The sequence below is a fragment of the Rattus norvegicus genome, chromosome 1 (genome assembly GCF_021556685.1).
Source record: "Rattus norvegicus strain SHRSP/BbbUtx chromosome 1, alternate assembly SHRSP_T2T, whole genome shotgun sequence".
NCBI lineage: Eukaryota > Metazoa > Chordata > Mammalia > Rodentia > Muridae > Rattus > Rattus norvegicus.
Window position 1 is genome coordinate 212,135,163 of NC_141534.1, and position 16,476 is coordinate 212,151,638.

Sequence of the window (16,476 nt, forward strand, 5' to 3'; positions counted from 1 at the left end):
TCTGCAGCCTGGGACAGATTCAGCCAAGGGATACTGCGTTGGTTTATAGGCTCTGGAGTTATTGACCACACAGCCCCCTGATGCCATGACAAGTTGGGATGTCAGTGAGTTACCAGAATCTGTCCTCCCCGGGTTGGTAGAGGGTCTTCAGTCTGTCTCAGCCCTTCCACAGCCTATAGCTGGGTGTGAATTGTGTGAGTGAAGCTGCTTCGGCAGCTGAAGGTCTTACATAGCTTCCTGGAGCTCATGAGAGCTGTCTCAAGAGTGAGGGATAAGTCAGCCATTGGCACTGCACATGGATAGCCCTCAATCTATCCTCCCTGCATCACCACCTTGCTGGCATCTGTGCCCATGGCCCCTTGACTACAGACAGGAGATATGTGTGGCTTCACACGCTTGGTTGTTGATGACAGAGACCATACCAGGGACATTACCTAGGAAGTGATATCATACATGCTGAGAATGTGCCCTAGGGAGGGACAGAATTCAGAAGGGCAAGATTCAGGGTAAGGAGAGACATGGCCTCAGGGACATGGGCTAGTGATGAGGAGACCTGGTCCACTGGGCTCTGCTGGGCATAAACTGGGACCTATGTGTGCAATTAGGTAGCCTGAATGTCCTTTGGGTCCAGGGTTGCAAGGAGCCTGAAGTAGAAACCAAACATCTACCTGGGTTGGGATGAGGACTCAGCAACTCCAGGCTATAATGGTGGTGTTGAAAATAGTGATGGCGTTGAAGACGATGTTCATGGAGATTACGGTGGTGAGGCTGGTGAGGCTGGTGAGGCTGTAGCTGTTGATACTGAGGAGATGGTGATTATAGTGATGAAGATGCTATTATGGTGAATTTAACAGGAATGATGATAGCGGTGTTTGTGATGATATTTATGGTGAAGGTGGTGATGGTGACAGTGAAGTTGATAATGATGGTGATGCTGATGGGGATGATGGTAAAGTTAGTGGTGCTGATGCTGATGATGGTAAAGTTACGATGCTGATGCTGATGATGGTAAAGCTAGTGATGTTGATAGTGATGATGGTAAAATTAGTGATGTTGATAGTGATGATGGTAAAGTTAGTGATGTTGATAGTGATGATGGTAAAGTTAGTGGTGCTGATGCTGATACTGATGCTATAAAACTTGGTGGTGCTGCTGATATTAAACTTGGTGATGCTGATGGTGATGGCAATGATGATGATATTAAACTCGGTGATGATGGCGGTGAGAGTAGGTGACACTACTGATAATGATCATCCTTAATGAGACACTTCTCAGATCTGGAAACCCCAGGTGTGTAGAATGCTATGCACGCTCTATCAATTTCATCAGGACACTTCTAATAAAACACACTGTGATCAGAAGATTCTCTTTCCTCTCATGCAATCAACTAATTAGGGCTCTGATTGTAAGCAGCAAATTGATTCTAATCTTTGGGCTCTCTCGCCTCACGCTGGCTTCCCAAGAGCTCCAGAGAGAGAAAGCACCACCCAGGATAATGAGGGATCAGAGGAAGCTTAAATATCAAAGGTTACTAGAGCAGCCTGGTTTGTCTAGAAGATACACACACACACACACACACACACACATGAATGTACACATGTGCACACACAGGCACATACACACATACATGCACATGTGTGCACACACACATGCATGCATGCATGAGAAATACACCTATGCATGCACACAAGTGCACACACAGAGACATATGCACACATGCATGCACACACACATGCATACACACACGTGCACACACACACATAAGCACACAAGCATGCATATTACCTTTTGGTAATATGCCTCTTGTGTGTCAGGAGAGGAGTGGTTTCAATGTTTATCTCTTTGGCTTGCTGGTTTCTGATGGGGTATGTGTCCACTTCTCTAGGCCCATCTGAGGGCCATCATCCCCATAAGCACCATGGCTCTGGGTCTCTCAGAGTGTACTTCTGTCTGTTATTGTAATAAAGCATTTTGACCAAAAGCAACTTGGGTAGGAATGGGTTTATTTGGCTTACACGCCCAGGTAAGTTCATCATTGAGGGAAGTCAGAACAGAAACTTGAAACAGAAACTATGGAGGAATGCTGCTTGCTGGCTCACTCGGGCTTATGCTTATCTACTTTTTTACATCCCAGGACCACCTTGCCTAGGGAATAATGCTGCCCATAGTGGGCTCCTTCCTATATTAATTAACAATGAAGACACTCACCCACAGGCATTGCCACAGACCAATCTGATCTGGGCTGTCTTTCAACTTTGACTGCCTTCTCAGCTGACTCTAGATTGCGTCAAGTTGACAACTGGTATTGATGGCATCCATACAGTTTCCTCTGAGAGCCTTGTGGATAAAATTGACTGGTATTTTCATTATACTGGTCAGCAGATCCAGGTTAAGAAGTGGCAAATTTAGACTTGTATTCCACTCCCCTCAGTCTTTGGGGTCTAGATAGAACTCAGGGGGTACAGGTAAAGCCTGGTGACCTGCAGCATGTGGAGTAGATGGTAACTGACTACCTTGGTCCTTTTCGGGGAACACACTGTTAAAGGTTCAGACTCATCCTGATGATGCGTCTATCTCAGCCTTACACATACCAACCAGCCTTTCCCTCAGGGTCCCGAGTGAGTACATCTTTGACTCATGGCTGCCTTTACAGGCTAATGTTCAAGGATAACGTAACCTGGAAATGTCTGGATGTTTAATGACTCATGACTGTGGCATTCCTGTGATGATGCCTCCTAGGTAGCTATGTTGGGATGTGAAGTCCTGGGTTTGTCCTCATGGTAGTGCTGACCCTAGTGGACATACATGGATTGCAACTCTGGTTTGTCCTTCTCCACTGTGTGCCAGGGCTAATAGATACATGCCACTTCTAGACTCCCTGGTGGCACATGCTGCCAAGCTCATACCTTACCCATGCCCTTGCAAGCTGCTTTGATAGCCATATTCCTCCATGACATAGTCCATCAAACCTCCATCATTTCTTCTAGACAGGCCGTGGCCATGTAGTATCCCTCACCATAACTCTGTTCATGTTCTACTGTACTTCTCCATGGCATCTCTTGGCACCAATGCCTCATACTTCTGGTACCCAGATTCCGTCATTCAGTGACACCAACTTTGCTTGCCCACTGACTATGGTGCCTTCTAGAATGTAGACTGCCTCTGTCAGTATCCCCCAATATCTCCCATTGGTGACGCCTGGTCACCTGATGTCTTCACTTGGTGGCCGCATAGGGACCCAGTCCCTATGCTCCTCCCTGCTCTGTAACTAGTGTCCTATTCTCTGGAGTTAGAGGCTGGAATTCAGATGACCCAAATACTGCTTGTCCAGGTATGTCCCCACCTGTCCCATCACTTCTTCCTTGCCAAGGCCTCTGATAACCCTTCCAGGACCACAGTATTCACCATCCAAGCACACCTGTCGCTATAAATTGGCTCCTGCTGCAAATCCTGAGACCTGCCCCACAGTGCCATCCTGTGATTCCCTCACACCTGGCTACTTTTGCAGTGTCTTTGCATGTGTCTGTGGCAATCCCGCTACTTGTGAGGACAGCTTCTCTTCTTGTCACACCAGGTCTCAGTCTACTGATCACCTTCCTCATCTCCATCTGATATGCCCTGTCCTCCTTCGAAGGCCACACAAGGACCTTCAGAACAGCCCACGTTGAGCTGAGTGCTTCTTGTTCCCCCACTCCAACCCATCCCAAGCTCATAGGGACCATGACCCTACACTTAGATACTGTGTTCCCAGGGACTGATGTGGCCATCGGCTTGTCCACTCTCCACAGGCATGGATGACTGCAATTTCTCAGTCTGTCCCTTCACTTGCAAAGTGGACAGGACAGTGGTGCCCACAGCTCACGGAGCCAGAGGCACATGGCCCATAGCTGAGTGCAGGGCTGCCTCGGAATGACTCCCCTCAGGGAAACGACATATTTTTTCAAGTGACTCTGAAAATTTGCACCAAGAGAAAAACTGGCAGGGAAATGGCCCTTAGAAGATGAATACAAATTGCTTATGTATTCATACTTCATTGATTTATTTTAAAAGGATGGAGACCTGCCAGCCAAGTCTCGAGCCATCCAAGGGACTGAAGGGAAATGGCTAAGCTCTGCACTAATGTCTTGGGCCTTCCCCACCCTCCTGAGGCTGCAGATTGCCCTGTTTCTCCCCAACCCTTCATTTCCGTTCTTCTTACCCAATCCAAGCAGCTTTCCCACATGCTCGCCCTTCTTTCCGTGGCTTGGATCTCTTGTCATCCCAGCAAGGTGCTGTGCCAGGCATGTGGGGTGGAGCAGCAAGGTATAGAATACGTTCCCACACAAGTGTGTACACACGAGTACATGTATGCACACACACATATGCACACACGTATGTGGAAGTCTAACTGTCAGTAAGCCATAAAGCCATGGCCCTTTAGTTCTGAAGTCACTGACCGGCTGGAACTGTTAACCAAGAATTTGGGGATCCTGCCAGGGTTACCCTGTGATATCAGAGAAGTCAGGGCTCCCCTCTTGGGGTTCTTAGTTTCATTAATGAAAGAATGGAAGCTTTTATTAATTAGAGTTTCGAAGAAAATCCCCAGAACAGGCAAGCTGTGTACCTCAGCAGTTGCCTGAGGGAGAGTGGAGGAGAGAAGAGAAAAAGCCATGCATGGAGCACAAGCTGCTTCGTGGTGGGAACAGAGAGAAGAGTGAGAGAGCCTAGTGTGCTTTAAAAAAGTGTGCTTAGGCTCTGGCAAGCGTCCAAAAGAAAGAGACAGAAAAGAAGAAGAGGGAAAAGCTGTGTCTTTTTGAGGTCTGACTCTCAAAGGCAAGCAGACTCAACAGAATCTCATGTAGGATCATAGGGACCGTGCTAGGCAGAGAGAATTCTGGGAAGGAAAAGAACGGTATCTCTCAATAAAGGGATAAGTATTCCTCCCATTTCTTTAGCATGGTTTAAGATTAACCCCCCTTACCAGGAGTGCTTTCCTCCTCCTAGGGGTCATCCCTCCTTCTTAGGGGTGGTCCCTCCTTCTTAGGGGTGGTCTCTCCTTCCTTGGGGTGTTCCCTTCTTCCTAGGAGGGATCTTTCTTTCCTAGGAGTGGCCCCTCCTCCCTTAGCCAGACCACTGACCTGCCCAACTGAAATGTTAGGTCTCCACTCAGGCCAGAGCTGCTGTGTCAGAATGCATTCTGCCTATGCCACTTGGCCATCATTGCAAGGATGGGTTGGGTTCTGGAAACAGCCCCCTTGGGGGTGAGTAGAAGGGTTTTCTGGGCTCCTTCCCACATCCCCCTGGATGGGTGGGGGGGTGACAATACCAAGGGAGGGCTTATTCCTAGCCTTTTATAGGAATGTCAGCGACAGTGTAGGTACTCTTGAGGGGTTGCAGGAGCCAGGAAAGGGTTGTCCAGGCTTCCCCCACAGGGCTCTCAAGCTGAAGTTCTGATTGGGAAACAGGGCTCTGAGTTGCTTTTGGAGCTGAGAGTGTATGATGCAGAGAGCCCCAGGCAAGTTCAATTTCTGTGGTAACCTGGAGCCAGGCTTCCTGTCAGATTCCTGCAGGCTGCTGTGTGTTATCCCCAAGTAGGGAGGGCCCACCTGCTTCCTCGTCTGAGCTGGCAAGCCTTTCTTTTCCTTCTTTCTGTTTTCTTTCCATTCCTCTCACCCCAACATTCCCTTCACTCAAGCTGTATTGTGGTTGGTGTCGTTGCCCTAAAGATTTAGGTTGTAGATAACAGGGCCACAATGGGGCAAGTTGAGGCTGGCTGAGGCTTGGGCTCAGGATGCCTGGGGAGCCCCTGGGTCAGGCCAGGGCAGCCCTTCTATGGTCTCTCATCTTTGTAGCCCTAATCATCCTTCTTCTCTTGACACACCCTCCCGGCTCCCAGGGTCCTAGTTTCAATGCATCTGAGGCGTAGAGGGAAAGCACCTGCTTCTCCACAGGGTATCATCACAGACAGCCTCCAGCCTCGCTGCACACCTGCCTGCTGGGCATTCCTGAGTGCAGAGAAGCAGAAATCTGCTTTGGCAAGGGGCCTGACCAGCTGCAACCCCATGATAAACACTGGCTTAAACTAATCGTGCAAATATTTATTCCAAACTAGAATTCTGTATTCTGAACCTCTAACAGGGTCCGTTTACTCAGGCAGCCACACACCCCACAGTGAAGCTCTGCTCAGTGAGGATCTAGGCAACACCACCATGGTCCTGTAACAGCTCATCACCTAGGGCTGTGGTAGACGTCTCAGTTTGCTAAGTTCAGTCCGGTGATAGCTACGTCACCTAGGAATGCATTAAGTGATCATGCGACTGCAGCCAGTCCTCTGTATCAATACTGTAATCTCAGTCTTTTGTATAATTTCTATTTTGTTTATGTGTGTGTGCATGCATGGGCAGGTACCTGTGAAGGTCAGAAGAGAGCATCCCTGGGGCTGGAGTTATAGGCAGTTGTTAGTGGCCTGAAGGGGGTGCTGGGAACTGAACTTGGATCCTGTGCCAGAGCAGGAAGAGTTCTCACCCACTGAGCCATCTCTCAGTGGCTTACCCTTAGTCTTTAGTTGACAGAAAGACTCATCCACACAGTCCTGGGAGCTTCCAATGGTCATTGAGACTTCTCTGTTGGCCCCAAGTGCAAATAAATGCCCAGGAGAGGAGGCTCCTTTTCACTATAGAAACACTGAAATGCCCCCTTCACTTTGCCAGCATTGAACCATGTAATCCTCAGCTCTGAGCAAGGACTCATGTGCTTGCCTGGATTCCATTCTTCTCTGCACAGTCAGGCTTCCGAAATGTGATGGAACCTGGTTCCCCTGCTGGCCAGATCTTTGCCTTCCAGGAAGATTTATGGGGTCTTTGTTTGCTTGCTTTGTTTTGTTGCATTTTGTTTTTTGTTTTTTTTCCATTTGCCTTGTGGGTCCTTCAACTGCCCCAAGTTCTACAGAACATTGAGAGAGCCCTGAGTCCCTGCAGCTTGAGGCAGTTGTCAAGTCGGAGGCAGATCCTTGTGGGTCCTGCAACTGCCCCAAGTTCTACACACCCCCTTACCCTGACGCAGAATGTTTACACGGTTCTCTTCCTTTCTGTGTCTTGCCTCCAGTCACCTATCGCATGTTTTATAGATGCGTGCAGAACATCTGTAGAATATTGTCAGGAGTAGACTGGTCTGTCATCGGCAGGTATGGTTTAAAATTTTATAGCTTCTGCCAAGGCGATCTTAAAAGCATTGTGGTGATGAAACCTCAGCTGACAGTGATGAGACACCTTTATTTACCCTCGTATTTAGCTTCTTGTTCTCAGTGTGTGTGTGTGCGCGCATGTGTGCGTGTGTGTGTCTGTGTATGTGTGGCCTCTCGCTGTCCTGAAACTTAGCAATTTGGACAGGTTTCAAGGGCCTGCCGCCTCAGCACTGAGATTGCACACGTGTGCCACCGTGTCACAGACTTGTTTGCTGTCGTTGCTAAGATTACTTATTTCTCGATTGTGCGCATCTCTGTGTATACACATGCACATGCATGCATGTGATCGCAGTACCCATGGAGTCCAGAAGAGGGCGCCGGATCCTCTGGAGCTACCGGTGTTAATAAGCAGCCATGCATGCAGGTCCTGGTAAGCATGGTGGGTCCTCTGCAGGAGCACCACCTGCTCTTAACTTTGAGCCATCTCTCCAGTTCTGGCACCTGACAACTTGACCTGGGATCTGGGGCTCAAACTCAGGTCCTCATGCTTGCAGGGCAAGAGCTTTACCGATCCCCTACCCACCCATCCCCACCCCAGTCTTTCCTCTCCCTGGAAGCGCTACATTCATTTAACCTTTCAGACCCAGGCCCCAGACTTCCCCTGAGCCTGAACTTGGCAGCCCACGTCTTCAGATAAAGTCTATGCCGCCGTCTCACGAGGGGACTTCTTTTCCTTCTGCAGGACAGCTGTGCCAGAGTCCTACTGTTTCGGGGTGGAGACAAGGAGTTGAAAAACTACAACAGCCAGACACCGTTCCAGGTAAAGAGAGTCACTGACTGCACTGTGGCAGGCTACAGCTTTGAGGCAGCGCAGGGCCAATGACCTCAGCCACTGAGGTGGTTCCATCCGCCTGTCCACACAGCCTGCTTCCTTTAGACTGAAAAGTGGGAGGAATGTGGAGACGTATCTCTGTAGAAGGTTCTAGAAGGGCAATGAAGTAAGGCCACTTCAAATTCTGCAGCTGTAGGAAAGCGCTGATTAACTGTGTATCTCAGAGTGCGAACTTGACGGGAAGGGGGCTTGCTGCTTTTCGTGTCCTCCCTCTCACCATCCCAGAGTCTGGGAGAACAACCCCCTCTGGACCTTGGCCTGAGACCTTCTGGGAACATGCAAATCGGTTCATAATTGCTCATAAATTAGGGAAAATGCATAGGACACAAAAGTTAACAACTTAACCATTTAAAAATATCTGACAAAACCAATTTAGTGGCTTTAAGGGCATTAAGAGTGTTCCTCAGCCATTACTACTGTCTGACTAAGAACTCTACCGTCACCTCAAAAGGAGGTCCTGTCCCCGCTAACTTACTCCCAGCCCCTACCCCACCCTGTAGGCAGCCACTCATCACCTTTCTGCCTTAATGGAACCTTCTCTCCCGGGCAGTTCATACAGAGGGTATATACACATGGGGCATGACTCTGCCACCTTGACTTCTTCAGTTGAGGGTGACGTTTGGTGTTCAGCTTGACAAGCCAGGTCTCCATGTCTACCGCCACTGTAGAGTGGCAGGTTTCATATGAAGCTCCAAGCCAGGTTCCCACGTTGAGCAGTGTAGGAAGACAGATGCAAGGGTCTTCTTGTTATGCAGGATTAGAGAGTAGAGCCCTTTGTTGGTGACCAGGAGCCCTGTAATCCCTGCATTCAACCTGTTCTAAAATAACTGACCAGCCACGGGGCTGGTCAGTGATGATGCCACTTGGCACTGGGGTGATATCATGGTTCTAGAAGCTGTGGTTTGGTGGAAAAATGTATAAAGTCTTCCAGGCCATTCTAGGTCCCCCTTCTCCAGGGTTTTGGAATGTCTTTTCTAGTCAAGGGGTTCAGCGGGGCCCCGTGTTATAATTAAGAGTAGGGTGGCCTTTGTCTTCTCTAGGGACATTCCTCTTTGTGGGGTGTCATAAGCAGGGACCCGAGACACCCCACTGTAGTGTTCCCATGGTATAAGCTAGCCTTGGCAAAGTCCACCAGGAACTGAACCTGGACACACACACACACACACACACACACACACACACACACACACACACACACATGCATGGCTATTCTCAAGGAGTTGCTATGTGTAAATCTAGCCAGCCAGGATTCTGTTTAGCCTGTCCCCACTAGGAGCTGTGGCCCAGGGTCCTCCTTCCTGTCTGCTCAGGGGTGGCCAGCATAGTTGACTACATCATTGGTAATTGTGATCAGTCCAGCCTCCAGCCCTGAGGGGGAAGGCTTAAAACCCCAGCCCTGATCTGGAGTTTTGGGCTTATGTCCCTACACCAGCCTCAACCTTGAAGAAGACCATGATCTAAGTTGGCCTGTCTCATTATCATATTAATACCTAGTGACACCCAAGGGGTGTTAAGCTCTGTTCTATGAATGGAGGTAAAGGTCAAAAATTGAGATGTGTGGTGTGGTGGTGGTGGTGATGTGTGTATGTGGTATGTGGTGTGTGGTATGGTGTGGTGTGGTGCGGTGCGGTGTGTGTGTGTGTGTGTGTGTGTGGTGTGCATGTGTGTGTGTGTGTACACATATTCATGTGTGGGTTCAGTATATATTATATGCCTTGTATTTCGAGACAGGGTCTCTCATGATCTTGAACCTGTAAGTTAAGCTGGGCTGGTAGGCCAGGTAGCCCCAGGGACCTGCTGTCTACCTCTTAGTGCTGGGCTTGCAGGCACGTGCCACCCCACCCCAGCTTTTTAAAAAGTGGGATCTGGAGATCACACTGGGACCCCCACGTCATCTCCCAAGCCCTGAAATATGTGTCTCTTGCTGTACATCACAACAGCACAGGGTCTGGAGTCAGGCGAGGATGTAGCCGTCGGAGGGAAGGTACTGTCGGGCCTGCTGCCTGGCAGCCTGCTGTCCCCGCCAAGGGCATGTGGCCGGGGAAGCCGCTCATTTTTAAGCCTCTGCTCTCCAAAGTTCTGTGAGTCTTATTTGGGATTCAGGCTCTGCGTTCCCATAGAAACAGGGGAGTCGAAGTTGTATTTCTAGACGAAGGACAGGAGCCCGAACTACCTAAAATGTGACTGGCAGACGATACATATTTATGATGGAAAGAGATCCAGGTTGAATCTGCCATCTTGGCCAGGCCAGTTCGCACTATGCTTCAAGTGACAGCTGCTTGCGGGTGATGCTGCTTACAGGTGTTGGGGAAAATGAGACCCAGTCAGGCTATGCTCTCTCCCACTAAAGCATATCAGGCAGACAGGTAGCCAGCAGATAAACACGTACTGTACTGTGTCAGGTCTGCAAAACACAAGCGAAGCAAAGCATGGTGGGAAAGCAGAGTGAAATGGAGGCTGGTGTCCCAGATGGCTTTCATGACATCCGAGCAGAGGCCAGATTAGGAAGAAGGGAAGGACCTTTGGGTCTCTGATAGAAGGGGTCTGAAGCTACTGTTTATGCAAAGGCCCTGGGGTCAGCATGTGCCTGGTAGGCTTTTGGAGCAGCAAGACTGGCCAGTTGGGGAGGGTGCAGAGACCAGCACCTGTGATTGGAAATGAGCAGGCCCATAAAGCTTGGCAAGGCCTTTGGATCTGATTTTGTGTGCATAGCCAGCAAAGCAGAAGAAAGTTCTGGATGGAAATCAATCATTCACTGTGAGAGCCAGTCACTGTGCGACGTGATCTGCAGTGTGGATGAGCTCTTAGACCACAGCTGAGTTGTCTGGGCTCTGAGACACGGCGTACAGCCCACCGTCAGAGCATGGGGCACGAGGTAGTGGAATCAGAATTTTAAGAAGTGAGACTCCAGACCTAGTCCCATTACCTTGTATCTCAAGTGCTTGGAGGGCCTGGGAGTCATTCTGGAAGTTGGTACCTGAGTTGCTTAGTCATGATCAGCAGCTTGATCAGGATCTAGCCTCACACAGGAGACAAATCTCCGGGCATGTTTGAAGGAGCGTCTAGATTGGGTTAATCCTGAATGGGGAGAGCCATCCCGTTATCTCGGTTCCAAATTGAATAGAAGGGAGAGAGTGGTTTGAGCCAGTGCTCACCCTGCTTCCTGACACAGATACACTGTGTCCAGACAGCACACGCTCCTGCCGTCATGCCTTCCCTGCCATGATGCACTGCGCCCCCAAACTGTGAGCCAGGTAAACCCTCCCTTCCTCAAATTGCTGTGTCAGATGTGTCACAATGCTGAGCTCAGACACTACATGTGCACCCAGAGTTGTCCCCTTCCCTGCTCACTTCACCTCTCTCTCACTCCAGCCCACCCAGGCCATTTCCCAAGCACACCGAACACATCCACGCCTCGGGACCTACACGTGATTTGGCACCTTTGTAAACAGAACCGACCTGCAAGTGTCCTACCCCAGCAGGAGCACCCGAGGCAGTCCCATGTTGAGGGACAGTTTACATCATACACAGTTTCCTGTTTGTGTATTAATACCTCACACTAAAGATGGGGACAGGTGGCTGAGGTTAGCCCATCAGGGTGAGAGGAAGATTGGATAACAGAAGCAAAGATGCCGGGTGAGAACAAAGACACCTTGGGACATGGAAGGAACCTTCCAAATTGTCATGACCTGCTACCCTCAGTGTGTCGGGAATGGACATGGCCTCCAGGCAAGGCGGTGTTTAAGGCTCTCCAGAGGAATTTCTAGCAAAGAGACAACAGCAGCTGGAGGGAGGTCAGGATCAGGGCAAAGCTGACTGAGGAGTAAGCGGGTTCAGGGTCTGAATGTGGATTTCCAGAGGAAGCAGAAACATGCAGAGACCTCTCAGGACAGTGCCCAAGAGGAAGGGCATGAGGCCCGCAGCTGGAAGGGTCTCTGGAACACCACTTTAATGTCTGAGAGCTGTCCTAGCAGAGACAGTTCTCCAAGGGCCAAGAACTCATGAAGATGGGGTCCTAAAGGCTTGCAGGGAAAGCTCAGTTTTGGAGGAGAGTCAGGGGTCAGACAGGGAAGGATGTCATTCTTCCCACTTGAGCTTGGGAGCTGTCCACTATGTGATTAGCATATATTCTCACAAGGTCTGCGCCCGCCCACCCACCCAGGGCTGCTACAGGCCACTGCCCCCAATCAGGGAAACCCTGAGCTAGGGGAGACCCAGCAGTGGGGGAGCAGATGGACTTAGGAGCAGTGAGGAAGGAGGTGATCTATCAGGGATGACACCGGACAGAAGGAGCTTGTCTGTGGGTTTGCATCAGAGGAGCTTGTACTGCACAGTCCACACCTGTCACAACCCAGCAGTAACTGTAGGCAAGCAGGCAGATGTTAAAATATGGTCACTGCTCCCCGGAGGGATGTCTACTCAATCTACTTACAGGGACCATCTGCCTGGCTGTGGCAGATGTAGGTAACACCCCATGGTGATTAACCGAAGCTGGACACACTTGTTTGGGGCTGTGACAGATGAGCAAAGCCCATGTCCTCCTAAGTCATGTTTAACCAGACATAGCCAAGGAGGACCACCAGCCTCTTTTTCTGTACATTTGGGCAAAAGCCATGTCTGAAACATGGTCAGCACTGGTGTGGTGTGTGGGACAGGAATAAGTGGCTAATAACTGGTGGGCAAGATTGGCTTCTTTTAACCAGCTCCCTGGGTGTGTGACAGGAATGAAAGTCAAAGTCTGATTTGGGGTTTTGAAAGAAATAATCTCTCACGTTTCCTCTTCCCACCCATACATAATCTGCATTGCTGAAGAACGGAAAGCTTTAGGATCTTCACAGGGGTCTGGCCCAGTCACCTCTGCTGCTCCTCGGTCCGACCCCAGCTTTCCAGAATGTCTGGGGTCCTGTTCAGTCCTCACGCATCTCTTGCACCCTAAAAGGAACACCTCGGCCTCTCCAGGTTTCCGGGGTCTCAGAATCACCGTGTGGCATCCCTGATATAGTGTTACCTACATCAGCCCAAACCAAGCCTGGCCCCTAGCCACATTCCTCCTGGACCTGGATACCTCAAAGCGGGCCGCCAGCTTCTTGTGCCCAGCTTCCTGGGCATGGCTCCGACATCCTCACATGCCCGTTTATCGAAGAGCTTCCAGTCACTCTCCCTGGCACCACTGTCTCTAGGGATAAGAGCTCTTCAAGTCAGGTGACTTATTGAACATTCAGTGAGGCAGGAGCTCTGCAACCAAGTGAGACTCCATGCCCTACTCCCGCCTGGCCAGGGAAATTCCTGTCTCCCTTCAGACTCACCTTTGCACCAGCCTGCTGCTTACTATGCACATTTTGGGGGTTATGACTAGTCCCTGACTCAGTCTCCTCAGCTGACGCACCGCTGTGTCTTCCATCTCTGTGATCCTGGGGTCCAGCCCAAGACCTGAACCCTCAGGAAAGGGAAAAAATTGGCAGAGAGTCACTGGGCAAGGAACTACTTGCTGACAGTTCCGTGGAGTTTTTCATGCCTACCACTAGAGGGCGGTGCAAGCACAGAGCGCCTTTGCACCAGGTGTACAAGAGGAGGGGCTTGTAAAATGCAATTGATGAGAGATGTTCAATAAGTCACCTGACTGGAAGAGCTCTTATCCCTAGAGACAGTGGTGCCAGGGAGAGTGACTGGAAGCTCTTCGATAAACGGGCATGTGAGGATGTCGGAGCCATGCCCAGGAAGCTGGGCACAAGAAGCTGGCGGCCCGCTTTGAGGTATCCAGGTCCAGGAGGAATGTGGCTAGGGGCCAGGCTTGGTTTGGGCTGATGTAGGTAACACTATATCAGGGATGCCACACGGTGATTCTGAGACCCCGGAAACCTGGAGAGGCTGAGGTGTTCCTTTTAGGGTGCAAGAGATGCGTGAGGACTGAACAGGACCCCAGACCTTCTGGAAAGCTGGTTGGTCTAGATTCCTGATCGATTTAGGATCAGCTAGGAAACACCTCTGGGTGTGTCTAAAACGAATTTCAAGAGGGTTGTTTTTTTTTTTTACCTTGTTTTTAAATTTGTGTGTGTGTGTGTGTGTGTGTGTGTGTGTGTGTGTGTGTGTGTGTATGTGTGTGTGTACAGCACTGCACATGAGGAGGCAGAAAGCAGAGTCGGTTCTCTACTTGTAGTCGCTCCAACTTTTTGACACAAGTTCTCCCTGAATCTGGTGCTCACAGACCTGGTGAGTCTGCCTGACTAGGGAGCCTCCGGAATTGTCCATCTCTACGGCCCAGCACTGAGATTAAATGTGTACATCCCTGCCCTGTGACTGGCGTTTTACATGGGTGGGGCCACGGAACTCTGTTCCTCAGACATGCACAATAGGTTCTTTACCCACTGAGCTATCTCCTCAGCCCCTCTAGAGAAGTTTGAACTGCAGAAGGAGGACGGGGAAAGTGGGCAGCACCATCTCACAGGCTGGTATCCAGGACTGGATAACAAAGAGAAAGTGACCTGAGTACCAGCATTCCTCTCCCTGCTTGCCACTGTGGGTGACCAGATGCCCCACCATGATGAACGGTACCCTTGAGTTGTGAGCCTACGTTAACCCTTCCCTTGCCTTGCTTTGATTTTTTTTATATATATTTATTTGTGTGTGTACAGGGCTGTGGATATGGGTCAGAGGACAACTCATAGGACTCCTTCCACTGTGGGGGTCCCAAGGGTTAGACATCAGTCTTGGTGGTGGGCACCTTCATCCACTGAGCCACCTCTCTGGTCTTCAGTTGCTTTTGTTAATTATTTTGTCCCAACATTGGGAAAAGTAATGAATATGCCCCCATAGTAGGAGATGTCAGAATGGGGCCCTCACTCAGACACCAGATACATGCCGGGGATCCTGAGGTGCTGTACGATTTGACTGTCACAGGGAGGCTGGACACTCCATCTCTTCCCAAACCATAGTGTGTCATCAGCTTCAGTCTCTTCTCGAGGCAGAGGGGCCTGTTGGGGACATAATGTGGCACTTGGGTCTCCATTTCTTTTCTGCCGCACTGGCTGATTTGCAACATGCAGAGGCCCCAGGTCCCAGGTCCCAGGTCCCGCACAGGATCCAGCCCTTGGCTCCCTCTGTAGCTCACAGAGGACACTCAATGGCTCTCCACCTCCGCCTTTACTCCTTCTTATCCTTTCCAGAATGACCCTGCGTGACTTTAGCAGGCTGGCGGGGATGTGATGTGCACCAAGGTGAGTACTGCAGGTTCACAGGACCCAGCCACCACACCCAGAGCTGGTCGAATGGCATCCAGTCAGGGAGCAGAGTGATGAAAGCCAGTGTTCACCGGTCTCAGTTCCTCCTTTTTGTTCACAAGTTATGATTAAAACTCAAGGTGCTGCCCACAGGTAGGGCGGGCCTCCTCATCTCAGCTAACCAGATCTAGAAACTCCCTGAGAGGTGCCGAGGCCTCTGTCCATGTGGTTATTCCAGACCCTGTCAAGTTGACAGCAGCAAGCACATACTAGTTGCATAGCCCTTTCTTAGCTCATGTCCCCAAGAGCTCAATAGACTCTTGCAACTGTGGTAGGCAGTGGCACTTGCAGTGGGCAGCCAATTCCTCTACTTCCTTTGTCCAGAGCAGGCTGTATGTGCCAATAAGGTATACTGAGGCTGATGCTAATACAGCTGCCCATCTGGGCCCCGTCCAGGGTTCATCTTGGGGAGACTTTTCATGCACTTTTAGCACAATGATCACTCCCTGGGATCTTCGTGGAGTCAGGGAGGCTTTAGGGGCCATGTGGAGGATGTGGCACTAGTTCTCTTAATAATTTTTCATGTGGCCCCCTTCACCATTGCTAGTCTTCCTAGGAGTGCAGAGAGCAGCCTCAGGTCCATTACTGCCACTTCTGCAGACACACAGCATTGACCCTGTCGCTGTTAGACCTAGAAGCCTCTGTGAGGAGTCTTGAGCGACATGCCTAGAGTAGGGCTCCCATGGAAGGAAAGATGCTGGGGCTGTGGAACCAAGTCTTCCTAGAAGAGAGCCACAGCTCACAATGACCCTGCACGAAAGGTCATGCCAATCAGGAAATCCCAAGTCAGCAAGGAACAGTTAGGAAGGCAGCGTCTTCTGAGAAAGAATGCAGTTCTCCCAGAAGTCCAGTGTTGATGGAGGCAGAGAAGGCACACAGCTTACCCCATGCAGGGCCATGGGCCACCACTGTGGTTCTGTCTCTGGTATCTTGTCTCCACACGGGGGACACCCTGCAATGCTTATCATGGGGACCCTGGCTAGTGCTTGCTGCTCTCCCAACCTGTACCAGCCCAGAAGGAGGTTTTCGCACTGGGGAGAAGGCTTGGCATCATGGATTTTGGTTGCTAATGTAGATGGAAAAGAATTGTTTAAATCCATTGCTTCAAAACTATTTGATAAAAAGCTGGGGGTGGGGTGGCCTAC

The 16,476-nt window shown here is 50.3% G+C and overlaps 1 protein-coding gene across 6 annotated transcripts in view; it reads left to right on the top strand.

Moving 5' to 3' along the window:
* Shank2 (SH3 and multiple ankyrin repeat domains 2) overlaps positions 1–16,476 on the top strand; it is a 443,362-nt gene that overhangs the window by 106,700 nt on the left and 320,186 nt on the right. For all 6 annotated transcript variants that reach the window (XM_087605433.1, XM_087605682.1, XM_087605374.1 and 3 more), the window contains 1 exon segment: positions 7,905–7,982. In XM_087605433.1, the coding sequence (XP_087461559.1) occupies positions 7,905–7,982 (78 nt within the window).